At 39.6% G+C, this 24125-nt stretch overlaps 1 protein-coding gene across 2 annotated transcripts in view; it reads left to right on the top strand.

The window, feature by feature from the left end:
• Positions 1–23904, top strand: part of MED13L (mediator complex subunit 13L) — a 274477-nt gene extending 250573 nt beyond the window's left edge. Inside the window, exons 20-31 of one of the 2 annotated variants that reach the window (XM_033097386.1) lie at positions 1022–1214; positions 1899–2325; positions 2858–3077; positions 4309–4497; positions 8405–8628; positions 8815–8957; positions 11921–12079; positions 13394–13570; positions 14794–14948; positions 17658–17819; positions 19868–19980; positions 21048–23904. In XM_033097386.1, coding sequence (XP_032953277.1) covers positions 1022–1214; positions 1899–2325; positions 2858–3077; positions 4309–4497; positions 8405–8628; positions 8815–8957; positions 11921–12079; positions 13394–13570; positions 14794–14948; positions 17658–17819; positions 19868–19980; positions 21048–21180 — 2295 coding nt within the window. In that variant the 3' untranslated portion in view covers positions 21181–23904. The remainder of the gene's footprint in view (positions 1–1021; positions 1215–1898; positions 2326–2857; positions 3078–4308; positions 4498–8404; positions 8629–8814; positions 8958–11920; positions 12080–13393; positions 13571–14793; positions 14949–17657; positions 17820–19867; positions 19981–21047) is intronic. The other variant, XM_033097387.1, reaches the window with a different exon arrangement.
• Positions 23905–24125: the final 221 nt, after the last annotated feature.

Genomic DNA, 24125 nt, shown 5'->3' with positions numbered 1-24125 from the left:
ATGCTAATGTATGAGGTGATGGCATGAACTAAGCCACTGAAGGAAACCCTTGGATACAGTAATTTCTAAATCTGCCGGGTCCTTGGATGCGTAATCATACTAAATCATGCTTACCCTAACACAACAAACTCGTGTAAGCAGTTTAAAGCCGAGCATTCTCTTGAATGAAGCCTTCAGCATAAGTTACAAAACATAAAAGGCCTGTGGATCTCTTTAGATCTTAATGACTTTACTAGGATTGTTCATTTGGCAGTAATGCATACCTGCTTAAGAAGAGTGCACACTGGAGAATTGCATGGGGCTTGGTAAGCCTTCATTTCATCAACTCTAGGAAGGGACAATAATACAGCTCTCCTGCTGGTGAACAGGTAGTTAAGTAGCTTACTTTGCTTTACTTTATATTACATTAATTCTCTGCCATAAGCACCTACTTAGTGTCCTGGAGATTAATCACAGAATCTCATTGTGCTAAAACAACTGTTTACTTTTAAAAAGTCATCGGCATAGCCAGCCCTTCAGTGGCCTCTGCTGTTGGTGATCTCCAAATGTCTGTAACAATCTAACAGATGGCCCATAAAATTTTAATGTTATCTTATGGGAAAACATTATGAGTAGGGATTACTTGAGAGGTTTTAGTGGACACGTGTCTCAGTCAGCCTTCGTAAGCAGGAATCTGGTTAGTTCTTTATTTGACCGTTAGCCATCAGGTGGTGCTCAGCAATCCCTCGTGCAGGAGAAATGGGCTCCATGCAGAAACATTTCTTTTTCTTCAGAAGAAACATTTCTTTTTCTCTAGAGGCCCTAGTCCAGGTTTTGGAGAGCCAGATAGCGGTTTCAGGGTACCCGATCATTAGTTACCAGGAAGGACCAGCTTCTCATGTTGACTTGGTTGCATGTGGTAACGGTAAAAGGAAAAGGAAAATGCTAACACGTGGATGCTTAAGAAGCTCCCTTGCTAATGAAGTGTGCTGCATGGAGCCGTGGTTCCTGTTGCAAATAACCCCCTTGTTTGTGGCATCAGATGTGTAGGCTTGGGCAGCACAAGCCCATCTGCAAAGTGCTCCGTGATGGGATCATGCGCGTGGGGAAGACCGTGGCACAGAAGCTGACCGATGAGCTCGTGAGCGAGTGGTTTAACCAGCCATGGAGCAGTGAGGAGAATGACAATCATTCCAGACTCAAACTTTATGCGCAAGTTTGCCGCCATCACCTAGGTAAGTGGGAATTTGTCTGGCAAATAGAATTAGAGAGGCAAACTAGCAGATTGCTCCTCCCCTCTGTCCTGTTAAGGTACAAACAGCATTAGGCCTCTTTTGTCTCAGGTAATGTTGGCTTCCATTTCTATATTTAGAGCTAATTTTTGCATTCTAGGTAAATGCTAATTTTCATGTGCACGTATGTTTCTTAAAAGCTATTTAAAGTTGCCTAAAGAAGTCGTGTCTAATTCATTCCACATTTTGAAACCTTAGTAGCATGGCTTGGTATTAACGGCATAATTTTTAACCCAGATTCCCAAGAGAATCTAAGAAGTTTGTACAGCTATATAGGCATAGGAGCATAGTATTCCATGATGGCTGTAGACTAACTATGTGGCCTCCCATTTGTCAGTGAGGGCATATGGAATCAGTCTGAAAGGAAAATGTTGCAAATGATTAATTTTCTTTCTTTTCAAATTCAGTTTTTCTTCAGAATTTATAATAAGTGGTTAGTTCCATGTTCATTTCTATGTTTACAGGATATATAAGCATATGTTCAAGTGTGGAGATAGCATTTGGGGCGTCACACCAGAGTATTGCAGCCCGAAAGCAAAATTTTTAAAAAAGTGACCACTCTCAATTTCTGGGTGTCTGACACTGCAGAATGTCACTAACGTCACCTGTCTGCATGTCCTCTTTCAGCACCTTACCTAGCCACTCTGCAGCTCGACAGCGGCCTGCTGTTACCACCTAAGTACCAGACCCCACCAGCAGCAGCACAGGGACAAGCTCCTCCTGGGAACGCCGGGCCGTTAGCTTCAAATTCAGGATCAGCAGCGCCCTCTGCTGGCAGTGCATTTAATCCCACCTCCAATGGGAGTTCTGCGAACCCTGCAGCAAGCAGTTCCTCTTCTGGTTCCTCAGTGCCACCCGTGTCATCATCTGCCTCTGCTCCCGTCGTCAACCAGATGAGCACTACCTCTTCGTCAGGATTCACTGGTAGTGTCGGAGGGCAGAACCCCAGCACGGGGGCCAGTTCTGCTGACAGGATGCAAGCGAGCACCGGCTGCGGTGGAGACCCAGAGCCCGGGCAGAGCAACCCTCAGCCCCCGCAGGACGGACAAGAAAGGTACGCGCCTCACCTGCTTGGACCCTTGATCTGCTCTTTTTCTGCACACCTGTCCCCCTGAGCCTAACGAGGCCCTAAATCCAGGGAAGTAACAGTTGTCGGTCAGTAGCTTCCGTGTGAAGAAATCTGAGACTTCTTAAAACCTCTTATAAACTTAACTTACTCTTAAACATATTAGCTTAATAGTAAGCTACTACTATTAATACTAATGTTACTGTTATTATTACATGAATATAGTATGTGGATGTTAGTAAGCTACTACTGTTAACATAATAATATGATAAAACATCTTTGTAGACTATAGCCCCAGGGACAAAGGGGATTTGAAAAGAGAGTCCCGTTTTAGAGGAGCACACGTCATTTGACATCTGTCTTGGTGCTAGGTGGCTTGGTTTGCCTTCCTTTTGATAATATGATACATGGCAATGTTACATTGTAACCTTTGTCCAGGGAGTCACTGTGCTTTAGAATTGATTTTCGTTTACACAGTTTATGTTTATTTTGTGCATCTCATAAGTGACTTTCTCTGCAGTGTTACAGAAAGGGAGAGAATAGGAATTCCCACGGAGCCCGATTCCGCAGACAGCCAGGCCTACCCTCCAGCGGTTGTCATTTACATGGTGGACCCCTTCACCTACACTGCAGAGGAAGACTCCACTTCCGGAAACTTTTGGCTGTTGAGTTTGATGCGCTGCTACACAGAGATGCTGGATAACTTACCTGAGCATATGAGAAATTCTTTCATTCTCCAGGTAACTATTTGCAAGTTTAGTTTTTACTTTTGTCGCTGTTGTTTTTATGAAAGTAAATGATTTTACTTTACAAGTTCGTGATTTTTAAATATTGGAAGTACATGAAAATATAAAAGAAAAAATATTCATAATTTTTTTGATTCAGTCATCATTACCATTGTGGTATATTTCTAACCTTTTTTCTGTATGTTTGTTTACACAGTTTTAATATAACTATAGTCTTTGTACTTAATGTTACTCATAAATACTTTTCCATGTTATTTGAAATGTCACAAGCAATATTGTTAATGACAGCATATCTTCTGCATTTAACCATGTCTATGATACAGATATTTAATTTGCTTCCACTTTTTCACTGTTACAAATAATGCCATAACAAACAGCTTTATGTATAATCTCTTTTTTTCACATTTCAGATCATTTCTTAAAGTGGATTCTTAGATATAGATACTGATAAATATTGGCAAATTCTTTTCCAAGAAAGTTATGCTTATTTACAGTTCTTTCAGCAGTGAATAAGAACGCCCATTTTCACTGCACCCTTGCCAGCTTTACAGTGTAATAATTTTTTTAAATGTTTGTAATTTAATAGGTGAAAAACAATGCCTTGGTTGTTTGGGTTTTGTTTTATTTTAAAATAAAAGTAAAGTTTTCTGTTACTTTAAAGCTATTTTACAGAATTAAAAGATTGAAATTAAAGTTACCAGAATACGTTGTTGATAGTTTTTCATTGTTTTGAAATTTATGTCTCAAATGATTAGACAACAATTCCAAAGATGCTGTGCACAGTATGTATATATACCGAAAAATGCATACACATGACTTGTATTCATCTTTTGTTACCAGTATATATTGAGTATTACAGTTTTAATATAGTTTTTTCCTTAAAGTGTGTGTGCATTTTTTGGCACCCTCTGTGTATTATAAAAATGAGACCTATGTTAAGAAGAAAGTTTGTAAATTTGGGGGCATCACAACATTAAATTGAAAATTTACCCCTACCTTGACCAACAAAATGACACATCTTTTTAAATTGCTGGTGTACATTTGGAATGTAGGATTTTATGTCACCGGAAGGAATTAAGATTGAATTATATTTATATTTTTTTAATTTAAAAACTAAAGTTTCCTGCCCCCCATTCAAGTTAGAATTCATGCCATTCCATTTTCAAACTTTCTTGTCAGCATAGTAGACCTCAGTTTCTACTTTTGTTTGTGTTTGTGTCTGTAGATTGTGCCTTGCCAGTACATGCTGCAGACAATGAAGGATGAACAAGTTTTCTACATTCAATACTTGAAGTCCATGGCATTTTCAGTGTACTGCCAGTGCAGGCGACCGCTGCCTACACAGATCCACATTAAATCCCTCACAGGATTTGGGCCTGCCGCCAGCATTGAGATGACCCTCAAGAACCCAGAGGTATGTAGTTGCAGGGCAGAAATTTGCAAAAAGAGGACTTTCATACTAAAGATGCAAGCCAGGAGAGTTGGTTACTTGGTTGGTCTTGTACCTTTCTCTAAGAGTGGCAGGTTTTCTTTAATCCTTAAGTTAAAATAGAGGAGATACTTCTCTGAACTTGTAAAACATTTTGAGAAAAGAGGCAAGCAAACTCTTGCTATTTTTTGATGTAGGACCCTAAGGCAACACTTTTCCTTACCAATGTTCGACTTTCTGACATATTTTGTTCTTTATTTTTTGGAGCTAATCTGTGTCTTAAATCACCAATTCTCTACTCTCCCCAGTTCTTTTCTGTCTTGGTGCAGCAGTTGTGTGTTTATTCTGCAACGGCCCCTCATTTTCTGATGCATGTTCTTACAAGAGTTGCTTTCTCCTCCTCTTGTCTCAGGGCTTGTGTATGTAAATGAATGCGTTTTCTCTCCATCTTCTTAAACCTGCTTCCCACAGTCATGCATCTCAAGGGAAAGTTTAAAATGCCAGAGCCAAACGTATTTTAAACAAAAGTTGTACACTTCTTTTGTTTTACTAGTCACCTTATCCTGAAAACAGACATACAGGACAATGTTAGAATGTTCAAAGCCTTTCTTTAAAAATCAGTTCCCACAACTTTCTTGAATGGAAGATTACTCATTAATAAAAGCCAGGAAATAATACTTCATAAGAGAATTTAAAAGCACCAAAAACTGCTGAGTTTAGTTGGTTATGTAAGTTTTTCTGGAAGACTATAAAATGCTTACCCCTCCTGTAAGTAAAAGCTTAGAAGTGAAAAAATGACGCAACTATAGATAATACTGCATTTGTTGTAACTTGGTGCAGGTCAGCCTGGTCCCCGGAGGGAAAGCCACTTAACTGACAACCTACATTCATTTGGGCTTATTATAAAATTTCTGTCTTTGGCAGTTTTAGGTTAGTTTATTCTTTTGGATTTGTATTTTTCACTTTTGTGAGCAGTTTATCTATTTATTAGCTTTTTCTAGAATTAAAATAAATTTGTTTCTACTTGTTTATTTTATCTCCAGAAATAATGAGTTATTGCCTATAAACTTGGAATCTTTTAGTTCTTTACTTCTTGTGGTTATTCTGCAGTTCAGATCCAGTCATTTCTTATGCTTTGGTAAGAAGTTATCACAATTTTAAATGGTAACTGATAATCTTGTGCATTTTCATAGAGGACAGTAAGGCTGACTACTTACTATTAAGATATACCAAGGTATTATGTAAACTTTTGAAAGATTATAACATACTGGCAGAACACCATCAGGAGTTCAGGAGATAAAGTGAGGTTTAGAATAAATATAAATGGCAAAAATATGCTTCTTGTCCCTTTTGCTTTGGAACAGGAAGAGGGAAATCCTGACTTTATTAAAAACAAAATAATCAAATGTTACAAATATTTCCTGAGGTTTATAAATTGTTACTTGCATTAATGTAATGAGTAGCTGCTAAATGCTGCCTCTTCCTCAATCTGCAGCTAGAATATTACACTTCAATTCAGTCCATGTAGCTGAGCCTCTGCCATGAGCCAGGTACCGTATTAGGTGATGGGGACGCAGTGTGAACCCAACAGCTCAGCCCCTGCTTCTAGGAATTCTAATTCTCTACAGTGGTACATTTCCCCCATCAGAATATACGGTATCATGGAAAATTTAGAAGAAATCCTATGACTAGTATCACTTTTTATTTTTCATAGAATATCTAGCATTTCAAAAATAGGGTTTGGGAATAATGTTTTAACCTAGTGATTTATCACAGGCTATCTATTGCATCTAAAATATTTGACATTTAACCTTTGGTTTCACACAAAACTTTTTAGGCAACCTCAACTGGACTCTTTAAAAAAAAAAAGATTTATTGAGACATAATTCACATACCATAAAATTTATTCTTTTTAAAAATTGTATGGTTCAATGGTTTTTAGTTTATTCACAGAGTTGTACAACTATCACTGCTATTTAACTTCAGAACATTTAATCAATCCAGAAAGACACTTTATACCAGTTAGCAATCACTCCTCATTTTCCCCTTCTCGCAGCTCCTGGCAACCACTAATCTACTTCTTGCCTCTCTGGGGTTGCCTGTTCTGGAGAGTTTATATAGTCATACAATGTGTGATCTTTTATATCTGGCTTTTTTCATTTAGCATAATATGTTTGAGGTTCATCAGCATCATAGCAGGTGTCAGTACTTCATTTCTTTTTTATGGCTAAATAATGTTCCATTATTATGGTATAGGAATGTACCACCTTTTTGTTCATTTATTAGTGGGTGGACATTTGGATTTTTCCACGTTTTGGCTGTTGTGAATAATACTGCTATGAACATTTGTGTCCATGGTTTTGTATGGACATGTGTTTTCAGATCTCTTGGTAAATACCTATGAGTAGAATTTCTGGGCTGTGCAGAATGAATGGATCGCTGATACTGTTAACTCTGAAACTTGGAGCAAGTGGTTGAATATCTCTAGGATCTCTTGTATTTTGGATCCCCAAAATGAAGGAATTGGATTAAATTATTTCCAAGGTTTTTTTTAGCTCTAAAATATTCTGATTCCATAATTATTACTTCTTTTGCTACATAGTACAGGTGTCAGCAACGGCAATGTGGGGCGGCATCCGGCCTGCAGCCTGTAGTTGTCGGACCAACTAGAGAAAAATGATTATTACATTTTTAAAAAGAGAAGATTATGTGACAGACTCATAAAGCCTAAAATATTTATTATCTGGTCTTTTATGGATGTTTGCTGAGCCCTGCTGTAGTTTATTAAATATTAAAATATGTATAATAGCTGTAAGCAAAGGCGACAATTAAATTTTGTCCCAGTTTATTTAAAACACTTGTCTTCGGTAACAGTTAATGTTTTGATTTCTTAAATGACACACACTGAAGTATAATACACAAACTGAAAAGTCCTCAATCATAAATCTGCTTGATGAATTTTCACTAAGTAAAAATATCATGTAACAAGCACAAGAAACAACACATAACAAGCATCCAGAAACCTCTCCCTCCCAGTCCCTTCTGGTCGCTCCAGGGGAATCGCTATTCTGACTTACAACAACATAGTTTTGCCTGTTTTTTTACTTTTATATACATTGAATCATATAATTTGTAATCTTTTGAGTCTGGTTTCTTTTATAGAGATTCATCCATTTTGTTGCTTGTAGTGGTAGTTTTTTCATTCTCTTTGCTGTTTAATATTCTGATTGTGCGACTATATCGCAGTGTGTCATCCATCTTCTTTGGTGGGTTTTCAGGTTCCTTCTGTGTAGAGCTAATATGAGGAATGCCGTTGTAAACATTGTTCTCCCTGTCCTTTGGTAAATATGTACTATATGCGTTTCATTGCGTCATAGGGGTTGTGTTTGTTCAGCTTTAGCAGATGTCGTCAAATACTTTTCCAAAGGGAGTATATCACCAGCGTTGTACGAAAGTTCTGGTTGTTCCACATTCTCACCAGTACTTGGTATTTTCTGTCTCTTTTATTTCAGGCATTCTGGTGGGTATGTAGTGGTTTCTCATAGTGGTTTTAATGTCCACTTTTCTGATGACTAATGAAGTTGGGCCAATTTACTTTCTAAAATAGTAATTTCTTTTAATAAGGAAATACTGGATTAATTTAGTTCCTTAGCTTATATCATTTAAATAATATTTTTGTTATTTGTGTTACCATTGCTATATATAGGTATAGCTATAGATGGAGGTGTATACAGATACAAATGTAGATACAGATAAATACAGATATAGTGCTGGTTGGGGGCAGTCTATTGTCATTACTCCGTGTTGGGTTCACTCAATGCTGTTCTGGGCTTTGTTGGAAGCATTAAGTTGAGTGGCTTTGTGTTGATACTGATTTTGATTTTGATTTCAGCGGCCCAGCCCAATCCAGCTTTACTCCCCTCCTTTTATATTGGCCCCAATCAAAGACAAGCAGACAGAGCTGGGAGAGACGTTTGGCGAGGCGAGCCAGAAGTACAATGTGCTGTTCGTGGGCTATTGTCTGTCTCACGACCAGCGCTGGCTTTTGGCGTCCTGCACGGACCTCCATGGGGAGTTGCTGGAAACCTGTATTGTAAATATTGCTCTACCAAACAGGTGAGGAGCCCCAGCGTTACGGTGGAGCTATATCGATACTGTGCCTTTCCTTAGATAGGAGTCTTTCTAACTTGCCTGCCTAAATACAGTGGGTACTGTGTGGGTGGTGTCTGGAGTTTTCTCGGTTTGTCTAAGCGATACCTTGGATTCATTCGGGGACCTCTTCCCCATTCCTTTCCTTTTCAGATCACGGAGGAGTAAAGTATCTGCACGTAAAATCGGACTGCAGAAGCTGTGGGAATGGTGCGTAGGTATTGTCCAAATGACATCTCTGCCCTGGAGAGTCGTAATCGGGCGACTTGGGCGTCTTGGCCACGGGGAGCTAAAAGGTGAGAATTCCTGAAGCAGAATAGCCAGAAACAAAGAACAGGGACTGAGCTAATGTCACTCACTGAGCTGAGGGAGAAGATTGTACAGTTGACAGTAAGAATAAAGCAGATAATATTTTCTCATTCTTTTAGATATACAGGAAACCAGTGGTTTTTAAACTTTTTGTTAACAGCAAAACCATTTACTTACCCAATGAAAATGTTCAATAGTGAACCCCAGTGTGTAGAAAAAAGAATATTCCGTTAATATAAAAGTGATACTCAGTGAATTAGATTTTTCTAATGTTTATTTATATATTGGGTCAGAGAGAAGAAGAAATCAGTTTTACCATGCAAATTTTATATCAGAGATTATCGATGATAGTAGAAGCCATAGGAACAGCTTTCAGTTTCTTTCATGCATTTGTTTGTTATTTTTTGGTGGTGATGGTGGTGAGTTTTGTATTTCTTGATTATGCTTTGGTGGCACAATAGCAAGGGAATCCCGATTTACAAGAACAGGTAGTTGCAAATTGGAATAGTCTTTATTCACATTGCCACTGTGGTATTCTTCAGTCTGCAAGCTTAAGAGAGCAGACTGTTTTAAGTTGCATCCCCAGATATATATATATTTACCAACTGCTTATATTCCTTTTCATAAATACAACAGTCACAAAGCACTAAAGGAAACCAACGTAACACAGCTGACCACCAGCGGCTGCCCCGCCTACCATTCAGCCCAGCTCATTTACTGTCCCAGCGTAGCTACTTGTACAGTTTTACATGAGCAATAGATTCTTTTTAATAGTCTAGATTATTTTTTAAAGCCTTAATTAATCAAACATTTATAAAAAGTTCAATATATGCATATAGATGGGAGAAATTTTTTCTCAGGTCTGCACAACAGCAAAATATATGTCACAAATGAGCTTGGTGATTTTGTGCATGCAAGTATATTAGAGCAGAGTCAGCAAATTTTCTTTGTAAAGGGCCAGATCATATATATTTTCAACTTTGCAAGCTAGCTAGTCACTATTAGATCTACTCAGTTCTGCCCTTATAACTTCAAAGCAGCCATGGACCATACCTCAGTGAATGGGTGTGACTGTGTTCCAATAAAACTTTATTTACAAAAACAGGTGGCAGGCAGCATTTGGCCTGCAGACCATAGTTTGCTGACCCTTGCATTTAGGGTGCACATATTATTTCTTTACATGAAATTTATATCAGGTATATGTGGAACCCCTGAAATAAAATCTTTGGTACAGATATAACTTGCATTGTAGCAAGTGCCTGAATGAGTTAATTATTAGAGTTTAACAGCAGTTTATACAAATATTACATAATATGTGTTAAATAAGTTCTCTTAGGAATCTATTGTACACAAGTTTTTTCTAGTAATAAATTATATTGTAGACCAAGAGAAAATATTACCCTTTTCATTTTTTAAAAGTATATCACACTTATAATGAATCTTATATCAGTAGCCTGGAGGACTAATACATTAGGGGATTCATCATTTCATTTCTTTCAGAATTCCTATCTTCTCTCTTAGTATGCCTTTTCGTCAATCTTATTTCTTAAAGGTTTTGAGCTATTCTTAACCCTGGGGAAAAGTTAGAATATAATAGAGAAGGAGAAGAGGGGATAAAAACCATAGTTTAGTAGTCTAGTCACTTGGTGTTTTGGAAAATTATTAAGACCATCACCTTCCCTTATTTTTTAGAAGGAGCACACTTCTTATCTCTTAAAGGAGAAGAGTTGTGTGACTGAGGACTCCGTCAAAAGATTGAGAGAAAATGTACTTTCAAGGATTGAAAACATGAAGAACCTAGTGTACGGGGAATGAGTTTACCAGTCTCCTGTTCTTTCCTTGGGGGATCTGAGGTCCGCACACACTATGTGTCTGTGGGACAGTGTCAGACAGGAGCCCGGAGGTTCCAGACACGGCTTTGTGAATTTCTGCTCTGCATCATCAGAGTGTCAGTGATAAAAATACTCAGATCTCCTTTTCCTCCTTATTTAGTTTTAAATTCAGAACTCACATTGGTTTGATTTTCCTGTTTGTTTTGTTTTTAAAATATGTTCTTCATGTTCCTGCCCACTTTTATTTCAGCCACTTCAATTTGAAGTTCATTAGGAATATGAAATATGAAAAAAGTTTTCCTTTCACCTGCTCTTTAAGGGGTGAGAACATATGTGAAAAACATATGTAGAGGTAGAGAAAGAAGCCTCCAGTGCAGGGGCATCTCATTAGTGGGACGTGACATAACAGCAGCTGCTCCTGCCACAAAGTGACACGCCTCCTGTGGGGGGGTGGCGGGGGGGTTATGAGAGGAGCGAGTACTTTCCGATTCCCAGAGTACATACCCCTCAGCAGCTCCCGGAGCATATACGGGGCCTTTGTTTGGAGGCAAGAAACAGGTATTAGAAAGAAAATTTGTGCCAACTTTTTAATCTGCCTGATTAATGTGGCGTCATTGGAAGCATTTTACTCTCCCCCATTGTTATAAGCATCTTTGAGTGTTCTGAGAAAGATGCCCCTTTGTTTCTGCTACTGCTTCCCTTTCCTGGAAACAGCCAACCTACAACAGTAAACGAAACTCAGGTTTGCCCCCCAATGTGCTCTCTTCTAAAGAAAAGTGCCCATAGGGGCTGTGAAAGAACCAGACCCAGAGAAGGAGGAGAAAGAGTGGAACAGACTGGCGGCATCATCAAAAAGCATCTTTAGGCAGTGCCTAAACCTGCCTGGGTCTGTGTGGACTCTCCCAGGTCATTGCAGACGTGCCTTTAGTCTACACATAGTAGGCCTTTGTTTCTTTGAAGTGTAATAGAGGTCAGGTAACATTTTCTTTGTAGCAACGAGGGGAACCTGTGTCAAGCCACGTTCCCTTTAGGGCCCAATCCTGGAAATTCACTTACTACGCAAAATGCTCAAATCGGAATTTCTAAAGACTGTGTATGACTGTGATATTTGATTTCAGATTGGAGTATCCTCCTTGGAGAATGTTCACTCCAGACAATCAGCAAACGGCTCAAGGACGTGTGCCGAATGTGTGGGATCTCTGCCGCAGACTCTCCTTCTATCCTTAGTGCCTGCCTGGTTGCCATGGAACCCCAGGGGTCCTTCGTAGTGATGCCAGGTACCTCTCTTCTGGCCCGTTCCCTTTACCTCAGTGCAGCCCATTCAGACAAGTCCACAGACAAGTGTAGGATATATCATGATTTTATTACCGTAAAAGAACATTGTACTTAGGGCTCAAAAATGGAAGAAGCCATTTGGTCTCTTCCAAGGGGAGTGATTTGAGAGTTTTTTTACCTTTGTTGACCATAGCTTGGGAGAGAGCCTACATCCTGGCTATGACTGAGAGCTCTTAGAGTCATGGCTAATTACTGTTGCCTGACCCCAACTTCTAAGTGTATGAAGATCACCCTCCAAAAATGACCAGAGAGGACACTGGCATGATACATATGTGAGTAGCCTTTTGAAGACAGGTATTTGACAGAATCTCCTAGCAGCCTCGCGAGAGGATATTTGGAGGCTCTCTTCTGGTTGAGGAGGAACGGCGAGGCCAGTAGGGCTGAAGCATTTGCACAGTGCCTGGCCACGGTAAATTCTTAGTCATGCCAGGATGTACACAGCCAGAACTATGCGGCCACTGAAGTTTTAAAACTCAGCAAATGAGCTATTTTATAACTTCATAACTAAGCAGTTGTATACTTTTTAAACCTGTTTCTACCACCCAGATATTTCTTTGACCAAATGGGAGACCCTGTCCACCCACTCCCTGTAAAAAGTAGATAGTGTTGTGACGTGAGAATGGGGTTGCGTGTCATCAGTCCCGTGACAGACAGACGTCCTGGATTGACACGCTGTCTAGACCTGAGGAGAATTGTCGCCGGCACCATTTGAGCAAATCCACAGCTTATGCTTGTCCTCATGGTGAAATGGGGGTCATTGTCCCTGCCTCGAGGTGGCTGTGACACTGAACGACATGACGTGGCTAAATAATGTAGCACAGGATCTGGGGTGTAGTAAGCAGTCGGTAAATGTCAGTTCTAACAGTTACTCATTGAATGGCACCATTTCTACAGAATTGTGTCACTTAGGAGAATAGTACTTTTATATTGTGAGCAACCACAGGAGGAAGGAAAGTGGGAGATTTATTTTTAGAAACACTTCTTGTATAAGTAATTAAAGCATATTTGGTAGCCTCAATCCAATTTTATCTTAACCTTTCCAGTGTGAAATGAGGCTTGGGTTATCGTAGCGATACGCTCTGAGTCAGTTTCTTGAAGATACTTAAATAGTCAGGCTCAGCTGTAAATGTATAGTCATCATGGCAGTTGTGTCAGACTCATATCACTCCAGCTCAGGTCCTCTCTTAAAAATTTTATTTCTGGAGTTGTTCACTGCTGTGCAAAAGGAATTGATTGATACAATTATTTTTTCAAAGATGCTGTCACAATGGGCTCTGTTTTTGGCCGAAGCACTGCGTTAAACATGCAGTCGTCTCAGCTTAACACCCCTCAAGATGCTTCTTGCACACACATCCTGGTGTTCCCAACGTCATCAACCATCCAGGTGGCTCCAGCCAACTACCCCAATGAGGACGGGTTTAGCCCCAACAACGGTGAGTGGCTGACCGCACATGCGTCGAGCTCAGCGTCTTCAGTGAGACACACAGCTCGCACATGGGGTCACTGGGCGGTAATAAACGACACATGAAATACGAAGATGGGCTTGAAGGTTAGAGAGTCTTGTCAGTGTTGAAGGTTTAATTTGTCTGCACTGTTACCAAGAACAAATAAATATTTTCCTCTCTTGGGTAATTAACCTTCTCCTGTTTTTCATTAAAGGCAAAAAAGTAGTATCTGCTTCGTAGTGTCTTGTACGTGGGTGTCAGTCTTTTAATAAGTATCTCTTGATCTGATTTGTAATGTGTGAGGACTGCTTGGCAGTGTAAAGATGGCACCTTCCTTTAGCTAATCCTTGGGAATGTAATTTGTTCTATAACAACTTTTTATTTGGTTATTCTTAATAGATTTTTTTCCCCCTTAGCATTTGCTAAGAAATGGTTCTTTATAAAATGTGAACACTCGTGTTATGCAGTGATTTGCATTGCTTTTTAAAGAATTTTCAACAGCTACCAGCATTTACTCCTGTCACGTGGGGGGGCTAAAAATACACCATACTATATGAACAACAGATATATACCATATATAATATGATCGCAGTGCAATAACAAACAAGAGAAAAAGAATCACAGCACAAATGTTCATGGTGATTGGGTTACGGGTGATGGTTTTCCCCTTCTGTACTTATCTTTTCAAATTTTCTGCTGTGCGTGTACCTTACTTTCATAGTATGGAAGAGGATTTCTTAATGAAAACATGGTGCTTTGATCTGCTTGTGGAATAGGCTTCCAGTTTCAGGGCGAGTTCACACCGACTAACATGCATTAATTCAGCCTCCAGTATTTTAGATGCTAAGTGGCTGCATAGAGTCTGCTGTTTTCTTGGATGGTATCAATTTTAACTTTGTTTAATAATTAAGTTGCTTGTTTAACTGTTTTGCCATCTTTTTATGTGCCTTTGGAGGCTACACAGAATGTGGAATTTCATTTTATGTTCTTTATTTCTCCATTCCGTGAATACTTCACATTAGGAGATTAGAGTGCAAAATGAAAGAATAATTTGCAGCACCTTGCATTCAGTACGGATGCATTAGATCATACTAATGTATTAACAGCACCTGGTTGTAGCATTCATAGGCCAACAGAACAATGGATTTGTTAAGCTGGGGATATGGATTATTTTTTTTTAATTTTTGTGTTTTTTTCCCCCTCTCCTCTAGATGACATGTTTGTTGACCTTCCATTCCCAGATGATATGGACAATGATATTGGCATATTAATAACTGGGAACCTCCATTCCTCTCCCAACTCCTCCCCAGTTCCCTCCCCAGGCTCTCCTGGAATCGGCGTGGGCTCTCACTTCCAGCATAGTCGGGTAAGACGGTTTGAAGTAGGTTGTTTAAAACAGTCTCAGCCGTCAGGAAAATAGTCCTCTAGAAATATGATCATCTTTTTGCTACATGCACCTTCCTTCTCGATGGTCTTGTTCCCTGGTACAAGAGAAAGAAGTATGGGAAAGTGACTCGAGTTGTTCTGGTTTGAATAAAGGGCAGGAATTTGAAAGAAATGTATTATTATTCCTGATGAATATGTTTTATCAGAGCAATAGTCCTATTATATTACAGCTGCAAGGGTTTTGTGCAGTTACTGTTTTCTTAGCAATAATTCATTGTGGTTGTGCAATGCTGCTTCCCAGAGAGTTTTTTTAATTTTTGCCAAAATAGTGGTTTCACAGAGGCTAGTTCAACAACGCTGCTTATTTAAAAAGCAAAGTACCTGTGTTAATTGAAAACCACAGTGTTTCAGGTTAATTATTCTGAAAGGAGCCCGCCTGTCCCGTTTCATGTTCATGTCACCGTGCCTTTATTTATGCAGCCCAGTCTCCTCTGTACTCAGCCTACAGGAATGGCAGGAACCCACAGGAGGCTGACTTTGGAGAAAGGTTCAGGTTGATGCCAGAGGATTAAGGAAAAAGCCAGAGCTTACAACTAGTTTCATCTTTAAATATCCTAGGGATATTGGAGGTGGATCAACAGAAAATTGGAGAGTTAAAGGGTCTGGCATTACTCGTGTTAACTTTGTTTAAAAGCTAGATGATTCATGCCTTATCACTATGTCACTATGTTGTACTTTTTATTTAACATGTTAAGAGACAGAGGGGTTATGACACAGGAAAATCACTAATGTCTAATGTATTGAACTGGACAAGTCCAAGCAGCCCTGCTCATCCTCAGTCAGGCACCACAATGCCCTTCGAGGACTTAGGTTTCTGTCAGGTGAGACTTTTCTTGCCAGCCTTGAGTTCATTGAAGGACAATCAAGAGAAAGAAGTTTTAAAATTCTAGTCACTGAGCAGATGAAACCAGGGAAGCGCAGCTCCGTGGACGGCCTTCACCTTCTAGGATGAGGAGATTTTAAGTGTCTTTATTTCCTCCACAATTATTTTAGTTAATGACAGTTTATTCGTTAATTGGAGATTGTTGTGATAGGAACCAGGAACACAAATTTTACATTGAGTAGTTTTAATTTTGGATTAATGTGAATTCTAGAGGCAAATAGCGTAGCAGCTAAGAATGCATGCCCGGGAGTTTGATAAACATAGCTCTGAATTGCAGCGTACGGCTTACCAGCTTTGTGACCTTGGGCAAGCTTCCATCGCCTCTCTTAGCCTCAGTTACCTTATCTGTGAAATGGAAATAATAGCAACTCCCCTCCCAGTACTGTTGTAATTTAGTTTATCCATTAACAAAGATTTGGTCATTTACACGTAATGTTTTATAAGAAACAGAGGTGCCACATTTTCTCCCTCTGTTGGAGCCTCAAGCCCTAAAGGCTTTAATTGAATGTCACAGTTTAAACAGTACTGTTTAGAAGCTCGTCAGGTGGCCTTTTTCAATCCTGAGCACCTGTAGCCAACCAGGTGACCCCTGAGAGGTTTATAACATTTCTTCTTTCTGAACCATTAAACTCTCTTTAATATCCAATTAAGGCATTACAACATGGGGAAAGAATTTTTGAAGGTTGCAGTAAGTTTGTATTTTTCAACCGACTCAGAACTAATACGTACAGTAGTTGAGGATTATTTTTTCCTTGAAACAGAATACTTTTGAAAACAAATGGTTTACTTATTATTACTTGCATGAAAGCTGTCTTTTCAACTCTGAAAGCGAGCTAAAAGAACCAAAGACGAGGCAAATGTCAGTTTCAGAAACACACAGTAAGCCTCTTATTAAGGGGGTTGCTGTAAATGGAAACAAGGCTTCCTGAGGAGCAGGCCTCCCACTGCAGGTCGGTCAGTGGTACCGGTGCCCTGCCAGTACTGGTGAGGGGCTGCGTTTCCTGATCCGTGTTGTTGACAGCAGACGGTCAGCTGCGCTTGTAGTTTTGGTTGGTTGCTGGTGAAAGAGCAAACGACTGTCGTGGTACCTTCAGCTGTCAGACATTCCACTCTTTTCATTTTTAGTTTGATACCTAATAATGCCACGGAACAGAGCTTACATTCTGCAGAAAAGGAACAAAAAAGAAAATAAACGTGTATGTGTACTGAATTGACTAATGTCGTTAGGTTGGCTGTTTACCTTCTGCCCGAGCCCTAGTTTTCATCAGCTCTCTGTGCAGCAGAGGCAGTACCGCCCTTGTTGACCTTCTTGGTTACCTGGCATTTTTCTGTGAGATGCTGCCAGAAAGGGGATTCTTCACTACAATGTGTAGGGTGAATTGATAAAAAGTTGGTGAAGGGGGTCAAAAGGTACCAACTTCCAGTTATGAAATAAATAAGTCATAGAATGTAATGTACACCATGGTGATTATAGTTAATAAAACTGTATTATATATTTGAAAGTTACTAAGTGAGTGGATCTTAAAAGTTCTCATTACAAGAAAAAAAAATTGTAACTATTTGTGGTGATGGATGTTAACTAGACTTACTGTGTTAATCACTTTGCAACGTATGCAAATATTGAATCATTATGTTGTACACCTGAAACTACTGTAATGTTATATGTCAGTGATAACTCAGTTGTTTTTTTTAAAGGTTTTATTTAGTGGTAAATGTTGATCATGCTTTTGGGACTTTGTTTTTTAGAGCCAGGGCGAGCGTCTTCTTTCTAGAGAAGCACCTGAGGAGCTGAAACAACAGCCTCTGGCCCTTGGGTATTTTGTATCAACTGCCAAAGCTGAGAATCTCCCGCAGTGGTTTTGGTCATCATGTCCCCAGGCTCAGAACCAGTGCCCCCTCTTCCTAAAGGTTGGTTTGGTATCACATTTGAAATTTCGGGGGATGAATTGACTTAGGCTTAAATTCAATTTTGGTTAGAAGTTTGTTTTAGTCACCAGTCTGTTCGCTGTTTCTCTCACATCTACTTATACTCTGAGGATATTTTCATTACAGTTACAGGTGGAGAGTAGAATTTAGGAGAGGAACCCAAAACCATGTCGAAAAGAAATGAACGATATTAACCCAAGGAGACTTTGTGGGGCCTGAAGGGTACGTCTAGTCCATGGTAGACACGTGGTTCTATATGGCAGTCTGCCTCCCGGTCCGTCATTGCGTGGCTGTTGGTGCAGTTAAGTTGGGTGGAGACAGTAGCTTCCTCCCCTGCCACAGGCCATCAGCATTCTTCACTGGAGTAGGGCAGCAGTCCGCTAAAACATTCCTCATTTATGCTTGTTCCTTCTGTATATTTCTTGGAAACTTTTAATCCAGATTAAGAGTTAAATTCAAAAGATCTCCACTTCCAGCTTGGCTAAAAGGCACTATAAAGAAATCCATTTCTCACCCACAGATTGGCAAAAAGCCAAAGGTTTGACAACATAAGTTTGTGGGGAGAAGCCAGATAGTGCAGCCCAGCACATTTCCCTTGCAACACAGCAATCCCACATCTAGAAATCTATGCAAAAGAAACAGCAAAAACAAAAACTGACATATGTAAAAGATGAGAAACACCTGAAATGTCCACCAGTAGGGGACTGATTGAAGAAGCTTAGTGTATCCTTTCAGTGGAGTATTAGTCATCCGTAACAAAAGGAGGAATGTTTTTATATAATCATCTGTGGAGTATAGACCATTCAGTAATCTGTAAGGCACAGGCGCACACACACCCACACGCACGCACACACACGGAAAGTTAAACACAATTGAAACAATTTTCTTTTCCTAATGACTTTAGCATATTATTATGAAATCAAAGACTTTATTCATGGGATCTTTATTTTGAATCAGCATTATCAGTATGAACCTAGATTTATTTTTTTCCTCTCTGAAAACGTATATACATTTCTCAGCTCTGTCTACTGAAAAGGCTTAGGAGCAGTGACAGCTTAGCTGCAGTAACACTTCTATCGCCACGATTATGATCAATACCATTGATCATTGATCATTCCAGAATTCTTTGAAGAAGTGACTGATTCCAGGTCTGAAGTAAGAATTAGTCACACTGAACCTGGGACATCTTGTCAAGCTTAAAAGCAGGGAAATTGCCTAATATTATTAAGAGTCCTATCAGAGCACCCAGGAGCCAACTTGGAGGGGTTTCCTTTGCCCAGGGATGGTACCATGTGGTCAGCAAAATGAATGATAGTAGCAGTAGATCAAAATAAATCCTTGGGTTCGTAATTGTGCTGAAAAACAACACATCAGTCAGCTTTCGAAGCTGCTAGAATAGCAAAAGCCTGAAAACTGGAAAATAAAGAAAGAATCGAGCATTTATATTGTCTCTCCTTTATATACTCTATTTCTTAGTTATTTAATAAATTAAACTGTGCTAAAGCCATTAGGTTAAAAACTGATGGGAAACTTTACGGTGGATGGAGCGTGCTGGTACCTGCTGAAGCCGGTGATCAGTTAGATTCCTTCAGGAGCGACAGCAGGCTAAGTGTGGTCTGATGGGATGGGATGGGAAGGGAAGGGCGCAGCGCCCGTTGTAGAGTATTCCTGCCCCCCGCCCCACCCCTATAGTCTGAATCTAATTGAATCTCTAGAACTGTCAATTTATGGGAAATCAGGATAGAAGAACACCAGTACAAGGACAGTCAGCCATGTCCAGATTGTGGGGCTTTCTACAGATTAAGACCTGAAGAGGCACATTATTTAATCACTTACAGTGCTAGGTTTTTTTTCAGCTCTAGGCTGGGGACTTATGTGGAATCACATGGGGCTTCCTGAGCAGCTTAAAACGCATAGACTCTTAGAAGCCCTGATTTCTAAGAACCTCTGCTGCTGGCGGACCCGGGCCTGCCTCTTCTCCGCCCCGTGGTTCCCTAGACCAGGAAGGTGACTGTCTGTTCTCTCCCCAGGCTTCGCTGCATCACCACATCTCTGTAGCACAGACCGACGAACTTCTCCCTGCCAGGAATTCTCAGCGGGTTCCACATCCACTTGACTCCAAAACCACATCTGATGTTTTAAGGTAGATTCAGACCAAGACAACATAGCAGTGCAGTTTGCAATTGCTCTTGTTTCTCCAAAGTGTTTTAATTCAAGTGTGGTATTCGTGGAAGAGATGCTGTCTTGTGGCAGCAGAGCCCTGTCTGCTAAGCCAGTGCGAGCCAAGTCCCCCCATATGTACGAGGGACAGACATTGTAGCAGACTCGGTTCAATTACACGCGTGTGCTTACAAATGCCCTAGCTTCCTGTTCACAGGCAGCATCTCATGGTAATGAAAATGGATCACAATGAGGGCTGGGTAGTAGGAAGACAGGGTCTGGAACTTACAGCACTTGGCTTTGAAAACTTTTTTTTACCTTCTCTGATACAGATTTTATGAATAAAATTAACTAGAACATAAATTCCATAGTTGGAAAATACCTCCCCAAAGTGTATACTAGTTCTCTTGTATTTGAGCAGGCCATAAACACTCTTCCTGTACCTTGAGAAAATATACAAGCTTTTCCTAATGTTTTCTGACTTAAATGGTTTGGGAATTAGAGCTAAGCAGGAATCTGATCATGATTTTGGCTTCTAGGGCCCTTAAGCAACACTGTTCAATAGAAATATATGAGCCACATTAATTATTATATGAAATATAATAATATGAAATATATGAGTCACATATCTAATGAAAAATTTTCTAGTAGCCACATTAATAATAAAGTCAGTGAAGTTAATTTTGGTAGTTAATTGTAATATATCAAAAATAGAATAACATCAAACATTAATAAAAAATAATATGTCAACAGTAATCAATGTGAAAATAGTCATGAGCTCTTTCACATACTTTTTAAATACTAAGTCTTTGAAATCGAGGGCCTGTTTCATGTCTGAATTCACACATGGCCTGTGGCTGCCATATTGGACAGTGTGGGTCTAGAAGGAAGGGGGAATGTGAGAAAAAGAAGGACGGGACAGCGCCTGGGGCAAGTGAAGGACTGGCGTGAGGCCTTCCTCCCGCTGGCATCTGGCCTGTGAGAGAGAATGTGCGGCTCACTTCCCCGGGTGGAACGTGCGCGCGCTGATTGGTGTCTTCTGTCCGGCAGGTTTGTTTTGGAGCAGTACAACGCGCTCTCCTGGCTCACGTGCAATCCGGCCACCCAGGACCGCACCTCCTGCCTTCCCGTCCACTTTGTGGTGCTCACTCAGCTGTACAATGCCATCATGAATATACTTTAATTGGAAAAGCACTTGTTCTCTCTGGCTCAGTTCCTCTCCCTGCAACCTCAGTCCGAGGAGCCCGCTCCAGTCTGCAGACAGCCCACATCCTCTTCTCGAGACCACTCCCCACAGCCCTGCACTGTGGTTCCTTGGCAGCAGGCACGTGTCATTTCTGCAGTGTTCATTACCCGAGTGACGCACTGACTCTGCTCCTGGACCTGGAAACTGCCGTAAGCAGGGACTAGCAGCCAGTGTTACGGCGTGTGCGGCCCCAAACCACTGGTTCACAGGAAGTTTTTGGTGGTGGTGGCTTTTAAGAGGGCAACAGAAGAGACAGTATCCTTTTGCACAAGAGTCTGTGTTTTCAGTCTCTGTTTAAAAATAAGGGTAGTTTGGCCCTTTGGATGAAATCCTCTAGTTTTTGGTATATGGCCTGTGGGTTACCTGAACTCCATCATCTGGGACTTTTTACAAATCAGAACCAGCTCCAGTACATGATTTCTCGGTGGGGTTTTTCTCTCCTTAGTGCTCCCCTCTCGGTTGGTGTGAGTGCTTTGGCTAACTTCATACCTGTGTGTACATATAAAAGGTCTGGAGACATCTTCATTTGTTTATTTATTTTAAGTTGTTTTGTCATACGGTTTTTGTGACTTTCTTTTAATTTTTTTTAATTCGTGAGGACCAGGTACACTAGCTGAAACCCAACTCAGACCCACCATAGGATTCTTTGACTCCATACCTCTGTCCTAGAGACCGAAAAGGAACGAAAAGAAACCAAATTGGGGAGATCATGCCGACAAAGTCATATATTCAAAACCACCCAGCAGTAGGTCTTGCTAAGAACAAACTGGGTAAACATTCTGCCATGTTCCTCATTAACAGTGGCCAGCGTTTCATGAAGGATAACATTTTTATACAGAAGGCAGTCAGTCAAGCTCAACCCAGAGCAATGGAGGCAAGTACCTTCATTAGTTTTATATAGTCACAGTGGAAATATATTTTCTAGTGAATTCTTGTTGGAAGCCAGGCCTCTCCTCTCATTAGATCAAAAGGGACTCATGTACATATTACAATCGAACGTGTTTGCTCATAAAATCAGTTATAAATATGGTGAATTTTTTCTGGACCATAGGAACATTATTTCAAAGAAATATTACAACTTAACCATTAAATTAGTACTTGAAGTTGAGCCTTCTTGGTGGGATGTTTTTTTAAAAAAAAAAAAAATGCCTTTTTAAAGCATTAATGGCTAATTGAAGTATTTTATGACTCCTCATTCCAGACCCAAGAGGGTTGTCTTTAAGACTCCGTTTCTAACCCTTACGTCGCTGTGCATTTCTGTCTGAGGGCAGTGGGCATGTGCTGGCCTCCTGTGAGCCGCTCTGATCAGGCTGTTGAGCTCTAGTCATCTGTGGAGAGAATCATGCAAATTTTAAAAGTTCTTCCAAGAGACTACCATATCCTGGTTATTAACAAAAAAAGGAAAAATGTAATAACTGATATGATTTTGTAAAAGTATTTTTCTTGAAATAATCTAACGTTTAAAACATTATATTAAAAAAAAAAGTGGTGTGGTGGGAATGTGAAAGCAGAGAAATAACTTGTAAATGGATAATTTTGTTCTCTGTACCACCAGTTGAAGGGGGGTTGACTTTCGCAATGTATAGGTTAAAAAAATCTGATATATCAAAACCATTTGTATCTAATGTGTACAGTGTAAAATTGACTTTAAAAATATTGCAGTGCTATTTTTTCTTAATCAGAAAGGAAAAATTCTCAAGGCCTTTTGAAGAGCATAAGATGATGAAGATTGTAAACTTGTATAAAATTATCTTGGTGAGAAGACAAATTGTAAAGTAGATATTTGTAATCTTTTACCACTTTGGGGTTGCTTTTTTTCCCAGAATTCATCAGAACTTTGAATTTTTTTTTAAAATGGGCTGTTTTTAATGCAGGGGCTTTTCTTCCCTAGAAACCCAATTCTAAGCAAAAAAAGAAAAAAACACAAAAAACAAAAAACCCCTACAAAAAATTTTAAAAAAAGGCAGCAAAGGGTAGTTTTCATCTGGTGTCTTTTATTTAAGTTTTTTAAGTTAAGAAAAGCTGGTGACATATTTATACGTTTTTGTGCAAAAATAAATGAATGGCAATAGATTTTAAAAAAATCTTATTATGTACTTCTGTGTGAAAAAGTCTGTATAATATTTCCCTTAAATATGCATTATTTTACTTGTGAGTTTTTTACTGAATTAATCTGAAATGTACAAGCCCTGGATTTGCTACAGAGTGAGAAGTTATTTTATTTTTTTTTTATTTTTAATTTTGGAAATTCTGCAGAAATCAGAACTCTTACCATGGTTTGAACTCAAAAGGGGAAATGGGAAGGGGAGAGTGGGTGGGATTGTCCAGCATGCTTGTATGTATATTTCAGAACCTTTTTTTAAATGTAAAAGCTGTACATTTCTGGGAAGTTCTGAATCTCTTTTGTTTCCTTTTTTCCTTCAAGCATTTTGCAGTGAGCTTCTTTTATATATAGCAAACAATTTGAAAGAATACAAAAATATGTGAAGTTCATTTAAAAAAACTACAGTATAGCGCTGGTACAGTACACTAAAAGACTTTGATAAAAAGAAACAATACTAAAAGGCCTCCATTTTAAATGTCATTCATATATACCTTGTGAATGAGAGCTATATACTTTTACACACTTTTTTAGAGGAATAAATTATTGAATTACTGAAACTTTGAGTGGCTTTTTTCCCCTCCTATCCTGACTTTGTAATAAAAACGATCTACACCTATGCATTACGGATTGAACAATCCTTAGCTATGAGCCAGGCTCTACCTGCCAGAGTAAAATAAACATAGAATTTCCCTGCCCTAATTACCCCATCCAACAGCTGTTCTAGAAATAGTATTGTCATACTCCAAGGTACAAGGGCATGCCAGGATTAGTTTTAGAC

Source organism: Rhinolophus ferrumequinum, chromosome 25 (genome assembly GCF_004115265.2).
Source record: "Rhinolophus ferrumequinum isolate MPI-CBG mRhiFer1 chromosome 25, mRhiFer1_v1.p, whole genome shotgun sequence".
Taxonomy (NCBI): Eukaryota; Metazoa; Chordata; class Mammalia; order Chiroptera; family Rhinolophidae; genus Rhinolophus; species Rhinolophus ferrumequinum.
Note: the sequence above shows the minus strand (reverse complement) of the source record. Positions and strands in the feature narration are given on the sequence as shown.